The sequence below is a fragment of the Octodon degus genome, unplaced genomic scaffold, assembly GCF_000260255.1.
Source record: "Octodon degus isolate 3935 unplaced genomic scaffold, OctDeg1.0 scaffold00111, whole genome shotgun sequence".
Classification (NCBI taxonomy): domain Eukaryota; kingdom Metazoa; phylum Chordata; class Mammalia; order Rodentia; family Octodontidae; genus Octodon; species Octodon degus.
The window spans coordinates 1,935,641-1,951,431 of NW_004524687.1; the positions used below are offsets into that span (position 1 = coordinate 1,935,641).

General features: G+C 42.8%; 1 protein-coding gene across 1 annotated transcript; it reads right to left on the reverse strand.

Annotated features, from left to right (window-relative positions):
- Positions 1 to 5,905, reverse strand: Sap18 (Sin3A associated protein 18). Its single transcript, XM_004639368.2, has 3 exons — positions 5,646 to 5,905; positions 409 to 531; positions 1 to 207 (listed from the first exon to the last, which is right to left on the reverse strand). Exons 1-3 carry the CDS (start codon positions 5,882 to 5,884, stop codon positions 51 to 53), a joined length of 519 nt encoding a protein of 172 aa, XP_004639425.1. The 5' UTR covers positions 5,885 to 5,905; the 3' UTR covers positions 1 to 50.
- Positions 5,906 to 15,791: the final 9,886 nt, after the last annotated feature.

Sequence of the window (15,791 nt, forward strand, 5' to 3'; positions counted from 1 at the left end):
ATTTTACACAGTTGGGTGAAAAATAAATTTGAGAGAAAGTAAGATAAAATTTAATATGGTCTCATACGCCCTGAAGGAGGTGGTGCCCGATTTGGAGGGGTAATCGCTATGTCCAAGTAATCGCCTATTTGGAACTTCTGTGACTGCAGAGTCATGGAATCATCCGTTCCCTTTCTGCCAGACATGGTGCTGCCAATCTCCTTAACTCTGCAGGAAAGAAAATCAGCTGTTAATGCACTATAAATCTACTAAAAGAACTAAGTATAAATACAGGTCTGGAATTGCTCTATCTCATAACACAGTTCAAAAACTTAGGGACTATGTATTAAGCTAAACCAGAGATGAAGATAATATAAATCCACAGACCACTCATTCCATTAAAGAGACTCATCAAAAGGAGTAACCTACCGATAGCCAGGTCTTTTAAGATCCATGAAAACAATTGCAAAATTGAAGTGTGTGCCCTTCTTTCTAGCTTCTGGGTAGACTTCTTTTACTAAGCTAGTTAGTTCTTTCAAAGTTGCATCCATCCTGAATGTTTAAAAAAAAAAAAAAAAGGCAATTACAATTAATTAGCAATAATATAACCAGAATATTGAAAAACAAGTAGTTATGACATGTTTTGAATTGCGACTTACGATACTAAAGCCTGATTTTATTTTATTTATTTTTGGTACCAGAAATATAACTCCAGACCTTGTGCTTGCCAGGCAGGCACTATGCTACTGAGTTGTATCACTGGCATAAAGTCCAATTTAAAAGCAGCTAACAATACTATTTGTTTCTAAATACTCCCTGTACTATATACTACCCTGAATGTTAGATAAGTTAAAGCCAGACTATTAAGACTGGCAATATAGTTCAGTGGTAGTGTACTTCCCTAAGACACACAGGCCCTGGGTTGGTCCTCAGCACTGCACCCTCTCCCACCCCCCACTGAAGAAAGTCAGACTTGCTAAAAAGAATTTCAGAAATTCTGGGCTGGAAAGATAGATTGGTGGTCTAAGAGCCTGCCTGGCAAGCACAAGGACCTGGTTTGATCCCTGGTACCATATGCCATGCTGGTCCTGTGCCAAGCTGGCCACCAAAACCAGCTATAGAGGTACACTCCTGTAATCCCAGCACTGGGGAGGCTGAGACAGGAGAATCACTATAAATCTGAGCTGCATATCAAGACCTTGTTCCAAATAAGTAAATAAGTAAAGATTAAAACAAAAACTCAACAAATTCCATATGCTATCTTCTATTGCTAGGTAACATCCTAAGGTTTGTTATTCCTTTTAAAAACAGTTCAAACTAATTAAAATATACAAAGTAACTTTCATTTTCTCAAAGATACATACATTTCCATATTCTAGAATCTCCCAAACTGGAGTGCATCTTCTATTCAATATACTAGGAAAGCATTTCCATAAAGGTACACGATAGCTTTTTAAATAAGTTAATTTATAGAAAAATTACAGGCTCTTTTCACGATACAGATTCTTACCCTACAAATATTTACTTGAACATAGTTCATTTGGTTAATATTTAATAGTTCCCTGAGTTAATATTACAATCTGAAAAAACATACATATTCAGAAGTAACTACAACCTAGAATAAGAAAATGACATGGGTTGAGCTTAAAGTCAGTAGTGTCCATAGAGTGCAACCAAGTGGCACAAGGATACTAGACACTTATGGAACAGCTCTTAATATACATTGAGGACAAAAAATAAAAAGATCAAACCAGTAAACTCATTTAGTTCTAGCTCTATATCCTATTTCTTCTCAGAACTATTTCCACAATACAACTGTCTTCTCCCTAACACACTCTGCCAGAGATTGCTGAATTTCGAAAGCATCATATACACTCAATTTCTTTTTTTTTTTTTTTTTTGGTGGTACCTGAGATCAAACTTGGGACCTTGTGCTTGCCAGGGAGGCGCTTATGCCACTGAGTTATCTCTCCGGCCCCAATCATATATGCTCAATATGCTATCACCCAGCTATGCCACATCATCCCCCACACTTGTTCAGTTCCTATTTCCAAATTACAAGTAATGTTGTTTCTACTTTTTAAATGCTAATAAAATCTGTTTTTTCCCCATGCTTGCTATTAGTGCTCAATTTCAACCTTTCCTTACTTTTAACCATGTATATGCTACCTTAAACTCACCTAGACCTCAGATTTTTAAACTTTTTTTCTTTGCGTAAAAATGATATCTTGGTGGTAGCAGCAGTGTGTAAAGCCTGTGGGTGGAATGGGTGAAGCTAGCAACAAGGATACCTTTCGGCAGCTTTAGTTTTTCTTTTTTTGTTGCAGGGTCTCACTACACAGCTTGAACTCATAGTGATCCTGTTTTCAGCCTCCCCAGCACGTGCCATCATGCCCAACTCAGTCACTGCTTAGCATGCCCAGGGGCAGGGCTAGCATGGCACATGGTGCCCAGGGATCAAACCCTCCCACAACTTTAAAAAGCAGCAGCTGCCATGATAGTCCAGGGGAGCCTGGTAGCCAACTGAAGGCAACAACTTAAATGGGCCATTGAGTTGAGTGGGCCTACAGAAGGCAGGAGCTTTCAAGATGCTAGAAAGTTCAAGCCAGAAGTTTCTTCAGGGTTTGGTTTATCTCATCGGAAACCTAATGGGTTTGGCATTGGCTGTTTATAAGTGTCTGCCCATGGGATTCCTGCCTACACATGCATTAGACTGGCTAGCTTTCATTGAGCCCCACCACCACCATGGAGTTCAGCAGTGGAGGACTGCTTCTGAACTGGAGGAAGCAGCACCTGGTGAGGGTGTAAGTATTCAGGTTTCATTTACTGCCTCCTTCAGCCCAGTGGCTTCTAAGCAATACTCTTCAAATAAGCATTCACAATGAAAAGAACCAGGGGGCCGGGGAGATGGCTCAAGGGAATAAGCGCTTCCCTGGCAAGCGCACTGGCCTGAGTTCAATCCCTGGTTCTGCCAAAAAAAAAAAAAAAAAACAAAAAAACAAACAAAACCAAGCCTAGAACAGGGACAAATGTCCAAGACAGGCTAGTACGTCTCTTCATCTCTTTGGAAGGACATATTCCAGACCCAAAAGCAACTCTACGCTGGGGATGGAAATGGGGGGTGAAGATATGCATGCACAACTCGACATCGCCCACATGCAATAAATCATATCCCAAAACTCACCCATGAAGAGTACCCACTGATGTTAATTAACATCACTGTATGCATCCTTTGTATACAGACACAACACAGGGCTACAGAAATTTAAGATACCATTCATCATAAAACTATTTTAATAAAAAGTACTAAATTTTACATGAACGGGTGAAATAGGCATTGTAAAACAGATACTCTTATTACCATCCTCTTATGCAAATGTGGAGTCTACTTTTTACTTTTAACATGTTTTATTCTGCAACCACAATTAATCTTAGTTATTTTAATCTCATCACCAATAAATCTTGATGTGAGCACAAACTCTGAGGTCAGAGTAATTTTATGTCTTCAAGGTGACTTTTTAAAACTTTGTATCCTGATTATTTTCAATTATTCCAATACACCCTGAACACTAGGACTTCTATTCTTAAGAACATTTTACTATCATTGTATTCACAATGAGAGAACATCACACTACTATGTGCATTTAACAAGTACTTCCAAAAAAAGACAAAGTTCCCATCTTTAAAGGACTGAGTTTTAGGGGCTGGAGAGATGGCTCAGTGGTCTAAAGCACCTACTTGAAACAAGCTTGGCAAAGCACAGGGACCGCGGTTCGATCCCCAGCACCACATGCCAGCCAGACCCGCCCCCTGGTGGGCTGAGCTGGCCACACACACACCCAATAAATAAATGTAATAAATAAAAATAAATAAATAAAAAAAAAAAAAAAAAAAAAAAAAAAAAAAAAAAAAAGGACTGAGTTTTAGTATAAAAATCACACACCTTTGTCGGAAAATCCTGTGGCTCCTGTGAAAGATGCTGGCACCTCAAAAAATTAAAATAGCCACATAGCCATTCTGATACTCCCAAAGGATGAAAGCAAGGATGCTGCACAACACTTGACTTCCACAGCAGTGTTATGTTATTATAGCTAAAAAACAGTGGAAACCAGTGGCCAAGAACAGAGTAGCCATGTGACGTATAGAGGGTACACACAGAATAGATTATTCTGTGTTAAAAAAAAAAAAAAAATTATAGTGGGTGCTACAAGACGGACAAAACCTAAATACATGCCAAGTGAAATAACCCAGCCACAAAATGACAAATATTGTAATGAGTCTACTTACATGCTTCATTACTTATAGTGAAATTATTATACACAGCAGAGCAGATGTTATGGGGAGAGGATTCAACAGAGTTACAGCTTAATGGGCGCAATGCTTCAGTTGTGAGGGAGGAAAAGGTTTTTGCAATACTGATTACAAGAGAAAGAAATGATTGTGCAACAATGTGAATGTTAGTATCATTAACTCAGTATTCAAAAATGTTTACAGACAAATTTGAAGGTAACCTGTCTTACCTTAGTAAAAAAAAATATTTTAAAACTATGCACACATTTTATTTTTTTGGCAGAACCGGGGATTGAACTCAAACCCTTGTGCTTGCCAGGCAAGCACTTATTCTACTGAGCCATCTCCCTGGCCCTGCACCCATTTTATTTTTTTTTAATTTTATTTATGTGTGTGTGTGGCCAGCTCAGCCCACCAGGGGGCGGGGCTGGCTGCCATGTGGTGCTGTGGGATTGAACCGCGGTCCCTGTGCTTTGCTAAACTAGTTCTAAGTAGGTGCTTTAGACCACTGAGCCATCTCACCAGCCCTCTGCACCCATTTTAAAAACGTTTTTTTTTCCCCCCCGCGGAACCGGGGATTGAACTCAGGCCCTTGTGCTTGCCAGGGAAGCGCTTATTCCACTGAGCTATCTCCCCTAAAAACGTATTTTAACTGCTGCTAAGAATCCACCCATCTATAGCATCAACTGAAAGAGGTAAAGATCAGGTCCACACAGCACTGTCCTAGGCAGTCTATCGGCAAGGAGATGAAATACTTGGACACCAGCTGTCACTAAACACATACCAAAAGCTTTTGCGTTAAGTTCTACTGCAGAAGTCACACTTTTCTAGCCCATATTTTTGGTGCTATGGCACTTATGGCTTAATACTAAGCAGAAATATCCTTTGATAAACATCACTCAGTATCACTCCCTTTATCGTGTTAGCTTAGTATCATTTACTCGACTATCACGTTTTACTCATATATCCTTTTCCTATCATGCAGGTACAATGGTGACAGGAATGCTGCATTTCTTTTTGTTCCTTCAGTACTGGTGATTGAATCTAGCATTTCTGCACTAGGTTACATCCCCAGCCCGTTTCTGTTTTTGTATTAATTTTGAATCAGGGTCTCGCTAAATTACTTTTAGTTACCCAGGCTGAGCTCAAGCCTGTGATGCTCCTGCCTCTGTCTCCCAGAATGCTCAGATTACAGGCGTTGCCATCAAGCCCGGCGGTTATGTTTATTTTTAAAAACCCCAAGGTCTCAACGTTAATTCTAAAGTTGCACGTTGGCAAGCCCCCTTCTTCCTCAAAACAAAATCCTGTATCCTACAGGGGTCGCTCCCCAGGCCCACCCTCCTAGAGACCAATCAGAGCGGCCCGCCCGCCCTCACCAGGTGTAGATCTGCAGCTCGCTGGACGGGACGTTGCCGCGGGAGAACTCGTCCATACGGTGGTGCCGACCGTTGTTGGTGGTGAACACCCGGAGCAGCAGCGGACATGTCTTCTCGCGGTCAATTGGCTTCTCTGGCTCTTTCTTAATTTCCTCCTGAGTAACTCGCGACTCCACCGCCATCTTCTTACTTCTGCCCGCCAGACGCTCGCCCTGACCTCCGACCCCGGCGGCGAGCATGAGCACGGAGTATCTCGCGAGGAAAAGCTCGAGGTTTTATAGGGGCCGGGGGCGGGGCGTCTCGCTGGACAGGCGCACTTCGCAGTGCGCGACTGGAGCCACCACCGGGCACGCATGCGTGTTGTGCGTGGGGGAGTGGGCGGGGCCGGGGAAGGCGGGGGGGGGGCGGTGAGGAAGAAGGGGAGGTCTCTATTTCGCTATTTTTCCCTAATCCCTTTCCTGGCGAAATGAATTAAAGTTACATTTCCATAGGTAATGATAGAAACCTTAACGAACACCAGACGCTTAAAGATATTACAGGCTATAGGCAAAAAGTAGTAAGAAAAGCCTTGATCGTCCCCTTGTGATAAGCGGCCACTGGCAGTAGAGGATCTGAAGCCGCCTCCGCGGATGCTAAGAGCCGGCGGAGATACGCCTGCGCAGTACGCTTGTGCAAGAGGGCGCGTAAAATAACCAGGAGGATCGTAGAGAGTTGAAGACCAGCCTGGGCTGCAAAATGAGCTCAAGGCCAACCTGAACTACATAACAAGACCCTGCCTAAAAAAAAAAAAAAAAAAAAAAGAAGGGGCCGGAGAGATGGCTCAGTGGAATAAGGTCTTCCCTGGCAAGCGCAAGGGCCTGAGTTCAATCCCTGGTTCTGCAAAAAAGGAAAAATTTCGTACCCTGCTGGTGAAAATGGAATGTTATGTACCTACACAAAATAAGTTAGGATTGAAGATGTATGTATGTGTTTGATTTTTTGTTTTGTTCTTTTGAGACATGGTCTGGCAGTGTAGTTTAGGGTGCTCTTGAACTTCTAACTCACCCAATCCTTCTGTATCAGCCTTCCAGGTGCTATAATTACAGATGTGTTCCGCCAAGCCTTTGCAGAAGATCCGCATATTTTCGTTCTTATGGTTCTGCTCCTTGTGCATGTACATAGTATAGAGAAAAGTGTTGCTCAAGCACTGGTCTTAGTATTGTTAAAACTAGAAACAAGACTAAGTGGCCATCAACAATACAATAATCAGTGAATTTATAGAACAGAGCAAAAGTTTTTAAGACATGAGTACTGACAATGCTGAGTACAACAGTATGCTTGCCATGCTAAGCAAATATCAACTGGGTGAATATTTTTACAACATTCCAAACAATACTAAAAATACGTTGTTCAGGATGATTCTTACAGATGTAACTATTGAGAAAAGGAATGAAGCTGGGCATAGCGGTGAACTCAGGCAAGCCTAGAACTCTGGGAGGCTGAGACAGAATTTACTGAGTTACTTTGACTTTGTATATAAAAACAAGCAAATTTGTTTTTTACATGGCTGGATTCAGTTTCCAGCACCATAAAGAAAATAAAACAACAACAACAAAAGTAAAGCAATGGAGCCAGACATGATAGGGCATGCTTGTAATCCCATAATCCTATAATCCCAACACTTGGGAGGCTGAGGCAGGAAAATTGTTTTGAGTTCAAGACCAATCTGGTCTATAAGCTTGAGTTCAAGGCCAGCCTGAATTGCATAGCAAGACCCTGTCCCCAAAAGACAAAAACAAAAGTAAAGCAATGAAATAATTGCCACAAAAGTCAGTATGGAACTATGTGAAAAGAAAGATTCTGTGATAAGAGGGAGCAAATAGAGTTCTTGAGTGGTGGCAATTTTTTAAACGTAGTTGGTAGTTACATAGTTGTTTAAATTACCTTTTAAAAGTACACTTATGGGGCTGGGGAAATAGCTCAGTGGTATAAGTACCTACCTGGCAAGCCCAAGGTCCTGCGTTCAATCCCCAGTACCAAAAATAAGTAAAAAGTAGAAGTACATTTATGGCTGGGCATGGTGACACACCCCTGTAATCCCAGCACTTAGGAGGCTGAGGCAGGATGATTGCTGTGAGTTGGAGGCCAGCCTGGACTATAAACTGAGTTCAAGGCCAGCACAAACTGCATAGCAAGACACTGCCTCAAAAAGACAAGGAAAAACAAAAGCACATTTATGTTTTATGAGCCCTTCTGTACCAATGTAATGTCTCATCGTAAAGATAATATCCCCCTGTTATGGCTCACAATCTAGCTGTCCCCTCAAAGTCTTATGTTCTCATAAGGCCTTTTGGAGGTAGCCAGAGGTAGAGTATGGGAATATGGATTATGGGTATGTGGTAAATGGATTAGTCTACTGATTGGATTAGAATGGTTATGGCTGATGGAATTACTGAAGAGGTAAGATCTGTCCTGGGTGTTGAGCAGCACCAAACAATAAGTTTGTAGCCTGAATATAAGGGGAAAGAGGGAAGGCCCCTTCTGCCTCCTGCCTACCTTATCATGGACTCCTACCTCTCTGTAATGCTACCTTTGCTTGGAGCCAGCCTACTGTGGTATAAAACTTATACAAACTATGGGCTAAAATAAACTTTTCCTTCTTTAACTTGTGGGCCTCAGGCATTTTTTTCCCAGTAAAGAGGAAGGGAAGACAACCCCTTCCAAGAAAAGAGAGTGCCTATGAATTGATACAAAAAGACACAATTCAAATGAATAATGGTCAAAATATATGCACAGACATTTCATAGATGATTAAACACAAAAATGGTGTAAATATGAAAACACAATCTTATGCAGAGTCCTAGAAGTGCATTTAAACCACAGTGAGATTATGTTTCACCCTCCTAGGTTGACCAGAATATAGAAGTCATAGAGATCAACATCCAGGAAGGATGGAAAAAGAGAATCCTTAAAGTCTGCTTCCATTCCTTTGGAAAAATGAGTGGAAGTACCTGGAAGCACTGGTCACATGCACACCATAAAAGCCCACTGCTCTACCCCTCATCCATGCACCAGAAAAACTGATTGCACCTGAGCTCAGGCAACTTTTTGAATAAATGTGATAAATTTATTTGTAATAATCTAGCAAATTAGGAAAATGAAATATGGTAAAACCTGAAAGCAAATGAATTTTTTTTTAATGTATTGTAGTACAAAGTCTATAGGGTCTCACTATACAGATCAGACTCAGTGATCCTCTTGTTTTCAGCTTCCCAAGTGCTGGGATTACAGGCTTGCTTCACCAAGCCCAGTCTCATTCCCCCTCTCAGCATGCCCTGGGGTGGGGGAGGAGGCTGGCATAGCACGTGGGGGGATGGAATCCCAGCCATTGTGCTCCTCCTAAGAAGGCGCTTTAGTCCGCTGAGCTATCTGGCTGGCCCTGAATTTTTTAATTTTGAGGGAGGGTTTCATTTTGTAGTTCAGACTGGCTTTGAACTTACTGTGCAGCCCAGGTTGACCTCAAACTCACAATGATCCTCCTACTTCATCGTCCTAAGTGCTGGGATTACAGGTGTGTGCCACCATGCCTGGCCCTGTATTTTTTTAAAAGAATAATATCAGTCACAGAAGCATAGGTACGATAGAATTCAATTCAAACAAATCTCAAAAAGTAGGAAAATTTCCCCCAAAATATTAGGGTTAAAAAAAAAATCACAAGAGTACATAGGAGCAGAGGAATCATGAAATTCAAGACAGTGTTTTCCCTGAAGGTAAGCTCAGTTAATGCAGCTCACAAAGGGCTCTGAGGTACTAGCAATATACTGTTTCCCACTGTGCAAGATGGCTTTATTTTTTTTAAGTTGTAGCTATATATTTTAGATATTCTGTGACTTAAAGCACTGTCAAAAATTTGTTTTTAAATTTGCTTAGGATGAGACGTGAACATTCAGGCAATGTTCAATTTTTTAAAGAGGTGAATTTATCAATAGCACCAAGCCTCTGAGGTAATAGAAAAGTTCTGGATATGGGTTTTGGTGTTAGTTGCATAATATTGTGAATATGCTTAATGACACACCAAAAATGGTTAGTCATAAATGTTAAATTTTACCATAATTTTAGCTATTAAAAGTGTGAATATCTAAGATGTGAAATAAATCATCAAACTATTTCTTCTACTCTTTGACCTATCAACATTACATAATGTTAAACAATATGTTTAACATATCAACATATTTAACATATCAACATTGGGGAAGCACATATTATCCTAATTAAATCTGGAATGTGTGATGTGAGGTTTTCCACAGTATGCCTCTGTGGATAACTCCAACGCAGTGCTGTTAGAAAGGCGGCTCTCTGTCTGGCATGAGCCGAGAAGCGATACTGCCATGATCCAATCCTGATTCTCCTAACTTGTCTGGCAGTGTCACTGCTCCAGCCATTCATACTAAGGGGGAGTGTTTAAAAACCTCTAATCTCCTGCTGAGCATGTAGTGCACGCCTGATTCCAGCATTCAGACGGCTGAAGCAGGAGGATCACTGAGAGCCTGAGCTGTACAGTAAGACTTGACTCAACCAACCAACCAACCAAAAAAGAGCCCTTATTAAAGACCTCCAAAGCATCCCACTGCAATTTAAGAGTAAAAGAGACTTTCATACCAAGGTCCTACTCAGCCCTCCTACTCAGCCCTCTGAGGACCCTCAGCCCTCCTCTCCTGCTGGCCCCTGAGTCACGTGTGCAGTCACAGCGCCAAGCCTCAGAGCCCAGGATGTTTACACCCACCACTTCCTCTGCCTGAGGTGCTGTCCCCAGACCCTGCCCATCCTCAATTTCCATTCACATGATGACCAAAATCATCAACAGGCGTTTCCCAAGCTCTATAAAGAAAATTCGCCCCCGGGTCCTCCTGACCCCAGCAGTCACTTATTTCTCATGGCACCCCTCCATTCCGATCTGTTGTCAGTCCTCCATCCTAGAAAGCAGAGGTTCCATTACCCTGTCTATTTCCAGCTCTTGGCCCGGGGCTGGCACAGCAAGCCTGAGATCGAACTCCAGTCCCTATGTCTGCCTAAACAGGCACTTTAATCCACTGAACTATCTGGCTGGCCCTTGGAGCCTTTTATAGGTCTTGGACAAAGGAGAGAGCATGCACCTGGTACTCAATGAAAGTCCTCTTATTAAAGGATGTGAATGAGCAGATTGATATGAGCAGACTGCTCCCACTAAACAGCCCCTGCATGTAGCACATGGAAACCCCCTCTGACCTGTAAGGAATGGCTTAAGGCAGAGACTAGCTGAGACCCCCAGGCTTGTGTGAAATTCAAGATGTGGGAATACGGATTCACCAGGGGGCACTAGAGAAACCTAATCGTTTGCTTTGAGAGTGACAGTTGCTCTAAAGACAATTACTAGCTGTCAGAGTAACCACTGTTTGGTTTTAATGTTGCATAAGGGATAGATAAAAGCCTGAGGTGAATATAGATGAGGTATTATAAAGACCCATTTTACAGAATTTTATACTAAAGTCCATAGATGGCGCTCTAACATTACTTCTCCTTAACTCTTAAGCTAAGCTTGAAAACCACAGCAGTCCCAACAGTTCAGGTGGACCTAAGTGTAACAAATGTAAAACAGGAAGATAAGGCCTCGTCTGAAACAGTAAAACATCCTTTTAAAGAAACAATCATTTTAACAAAAGGATATAAACTAAATGCATAATGCAATCTATGGGCCGGCCAGATAGCTCAGCGGATTAAAGTGCCTGCTCAGGCACGCAGAGGCTGGGGGTTCGATTCCTGTCATGCCATGCCGGCCCTGCCCCAGGGGGCACTGAGATGGCAACTGAGACTGGGCATGATGGCTCATGCCTTAATCCCAGCACTTGGGAGGCTGAAAATGGGGATCACTACAAGTCCAATCTGTGTAGTGAGACCCTGTAGACCCTGTACTAAATACATAATAAATAAGTAAATAAATAAAATACCTGAATCATAAAGCAATTTACAAAAGGCATAAGTAGTGGCAGACAAGAATAACAATTATGATTGCCTAATATAATACAGCAATCGAGATAAAAGTAAACTCTTGCCTCCTGTTAATTATTCTTTTTTAATCTCACAAAATGGAAAAACCAAAAGCATCATGCTCCAGTCACTGAGAGCCATGGTCTTGTGGGTAGCCTGGCCATGCCATGTCATAGAAAAGATCAGCCATTTGGGCTTCAGAGAGAGGGACTGAGAGGTTTGAGATTACAGAGCGAGAGGTGGGGGCAGCAGCCAGATCTCTTGTGGATGTCTCCAGTTGGGACCCAAGGCTGTAAAAGTGACTGAGCAAGGCAAGTGTCTTTGCAGTGGGTCAGACGCCAAAGGGTAGCAGCTTCCCCAGGAGTGCTTTTTAAGACCAGTGCTGGAGAGGCTCAAAAAGCAGGGCAAGCCTGTCTCTGACTTTATAGGGGAGAATAAAAGGCAGGCAGGGAGGAAGAAAGAGGGAGAGATGGGGGGTTCACCCAATCTGAGACACCTGGTGAGATCCTGCATGCTGTAAGTGGTAGGAGCTGTATCGACCAAGGCCCGAGGAACAGATGTTGCTGCATGGCCTCAATTGAGGAGGAGGCTCAAAAGAGAGAGCACCCCTCCAAAGAAAGATTGTCTCCCTCCCAGGTTTCAGCCCCAGATTTAAGGAGCAAAGGAAGACTGAGACTAACAGGCTTGGGTAAAGGCAACATGGTGTGAAACTTATTGTGCATGGGCACAGGCAAACATTGGGTGAAAAGGCTCTGTGGGGTACAAAGAAAAGTAGAGGCTTTTAAAAATGTATTTAGTACAGGGTCTACAGGGTCTCACTACACAGATCGGTCTCCTTGTTTTTAGCCTCCCAGGCGCTGGGATTAGAGGTTCATGCCACCATGCCCTGTCTCAGTTGCCTCTGAGCATGTCCCAGGGGCAGGACCAGCACAGCAAGCCTGGGACCAAACCCTGGTCGCTGTGTCCGCCTAAACAGGCACTTTAATACACTGAACTATGTGGCTGACCCTTGGAGCCTTTTATAGGTCTTGGACAAAGGGGAGATCAGGCACAGTATCTGGTAAGGGGGCAGGGAGCTCAGGTAAGGAGATCTGGGCAAACATCTATAGTCAAAGTTCTGTGGTGTTGGGCCGGGGATGTGGCTCGGTGGCGCAGCGCCTGCCTAGCAAGCACGAGGCCCCGGGTTCGATTCTCGGTACCAAAAAAGAAAATAGTGAAAATAAGACCAAAAAAAAAAAAAAGAAGTCCCTTTGAAAAAGTTCTGTGGTGCCTCAGTGGTCAATACCTTTAAGGCATCTGGTATCAATGTGTAGATGTTTTCAGATGTCCTGGTGCCTAGAAGATTTTGTATTCTGTCTTATGTCTTATTTATGACCTCCTATCCCAGTGCTGAGCTGGGTTTTTCCTTAGAACAATGTTGAGGTTGACAAACAGGTTGAGTGCTAGAAAGTGTGTGAGTCGACCTAATATCACTCAGCTTCTCAGATGGTTCTTCTGAGCACATGATATTTATAGTTACTCTGACCAAGGAAACAGGATGAGGGCTCAGACTGCCTTTTCAGAGAGTTCAAATGTCTCTGTTTTTATTTTATTTTTAAAAATTCTGTGACTTATTTTATTTTATTTTATTTTAGTGGTACCAGGGATTGAACTCAGGACCCTGTGCTTGCCAGGCAGGCGCTTATTCCACTGAGCTATCTCCTTGGCCCTGCTCTGTGATTTATTTTAGACATTTTTCTTTTTTGAAAGTCATTTAAAAATTTTTCACTCATTAATTATACAAGTAATGAATTTGGTAGAGTCATACATTCATATAATGCTTTGATCATTTTTAACCACCATAACTGCCTTCCAACTTCACATTTTATTGATTTTTTTTTTTTTTAATTTTTTGGTGGAACCGGGGATTGAACTCAGGCCCTTGCGCTTACCAGGGAAGTGCTTATTCCACTGAGCCATCTCCCCGGCCCCTATATTGATTTATTTTTGAAACAAGATCTTCAGCTATGTTGCCCAGGCTTGTCTTAGACTGAAAATGATTTTTAAACAAATCTATTTCCTGAAGAATCTGCAGAGTATCAACACCATTTTTACCAGAAACAAGTTGCCTTCTACAAATTTAATTAATGTTTATAAGGTTAGGCTTTGAAGTCACATAGAATTTAAAATTAAATTTTAACTCAGTCATTGTTCACTGCTTAGTCTTGAGTCACTTAACTGTACAGAGATGGCAAGCAGCAATGTGGCTGTGGAGCTGAAGGGCAGAGGAACAGGTTGTCCCAGAGAAAAGCTGATGGGAACTTAGCCAAATTTGTTGCTAGAACCTCCACCAAAATAGTGGGAGAGTGTGAAATCAACTGGCTAAACCTCTACCCTAGTTGGCCACCTGAAGGGACTTCAAACTTCTTAACCCCTTGAGGCAAGTCAGTCCAAGTTGCGTCTTGCCTCAGGATGTTCCCAATTGAAGGCTAAGGGGGGTTGGCTTATGGGAACAACATGCAAGCAGAGGAAGGCATCTTTTAATCTAGACATGTAAACCAGGTGACATCTGGAAGTATCAGTCCAAGAAGGGTGTATGGGCTGGGAACCTCAAAGTACAAGGTGATGGCTGTGGAGATGTTGAGTCTGGAGAGGCATACAGGGTCAGTGACACAGATGCTGAAACTTGAGCTGGCCTTGGGGGTGCTGGTGAAGAAGCTGAGTCAGAGGGGCAGACAGGACTGGTGACCCAGGTGTTAAGGCTTGAGCTGGTGCAGTGGCTTGAGCTCACAGAGCACATGGTGGGGGTAGGTCTAGCTCTGATTGAGCCAGATCTTCTGGGAGCACTGGGTAAAGTTCTTCTGGCTGGGGTTGAGTTAGGGTGGAAGCAGAGCAGCTGGATGGCTCATCTTAATAACCAAGATAGTCTTTACATCATCTATAGTGCAGACACAGAATCAAGGTTGGAAGCTTTGTCAGAAACTAAGGCAGGAATCTATGTAAAGAAACTGATCAGGATGACCTTCTTTTCCAGGTTCAGTGACTTTGTTTCAACATTTGAAGTCCCTTCAGGTGGCCAACTAGGGTACAGGTTTAGCCAGTTGATTTCACAAAAGGTGCAGAGCTTCTGGAGTTTCATTTTGATTCCATAATCATTGGAGTAGCACTTTTTAAAATTTTGCAGCATGCAGTCTCAAGGATCGTGCGTTTAGACTGACTGGAACCCACTGCTCACTCCCTATGTGGGTGTTGTGTACCCTTGAACAATGGTGCAACAGACAAAGGGTGGGTGCCCCTCAGAGAGACCATTCAGGCAAATGCTCCACCACTGAGCTGTATATACTGTCTCTAAAGAGAGACCATTCAGAAGCCTGCCCGGCCACTTGCCTTTCTGGGCTATAGAGAAGTGTAGGCTGGTTCTCAGTTTTGTTCTTATTAGACGTGTCCATGGAACCACAGATTGGCCCCATCACACTCCACAGTTTGAAGAGGAATCCCACTTCCTCACTGTGAAGCACACATGAAATGGTCTATTGCTTTCACAGTCTGTTACAAACACACAGTCATTCAATAGGCAGACAGAGGTTAAAGCATTCCCTCCCCCAGGCCACCGGGAGGTCTAACTAATGAGAGGTGATCAAGCTCTCCTACTCTAAGTGAGTAGGCACAGACTGAAACCGGTGCCCCTGAGGTGGGAGGTCTTAGAGACAGACAGGCAGACAGGTAGATGGCATCCTCCTCCTTTTGGGGTCTGTGTGAGCTTCTTGAAAGGAAGTGAGGAGTCTTCCTCTAGAGGAGACTTGAGAAATCCTGAGGGTACACCTTCCTGTCAGGACCTTGCAGAGGTCCCTGCTCTGTCTGCGAGGACTACAGCTGGTGACCAAAAAGGTCAGCACAGTGTCTTGGCAGCCAACACAGACACTGTGTTGCAGCAACAGAGACACTGAAAAATGACCGAGGATTTGGAGGCAGATTTATTTATGTCAACAGACACTGACCCCCAAAATTTTCTGGCCCTGATCCTTGGTAGTTTGAGGATTATATGGGATAAGCAAGAAGGAAATATAGGAGCAGAGTATTTGGCAGTTATTGATTGGTTATATCTTATATTGTTATTGATTGGCCTAAGTGAAAACTGCATTCACAGAGAGCACATAGGCCAAG

What these genes read in the sequence shown, in the direction of transcription:
- Sap18 (XM_004639368.2), bottom strand. Translation starts at nt 5,884, where the DNA reads ATGCTCGCCGCCGGGGTCGGAGGTCAGGGCGAGCGTCTGGCGGGCAGA. An exon ending in GAGCTGCAGATCTACACCTG is followed by an intron (nt 532 to 5,645) that starts GTGAGGGCGGGC and finishes TTAAACATTCAG; the next exon opens with GATGGATGCAACTTTGAAAG. An exon ending in CTTAAAAGACCTGGCTATCG is followed by an intron (nt 208 to 408) that starts GTAGGTTACTCC and finishes TCTTTCCTGCAG; the next exon opens with AGTTAAGGAGATTGGCAGCA.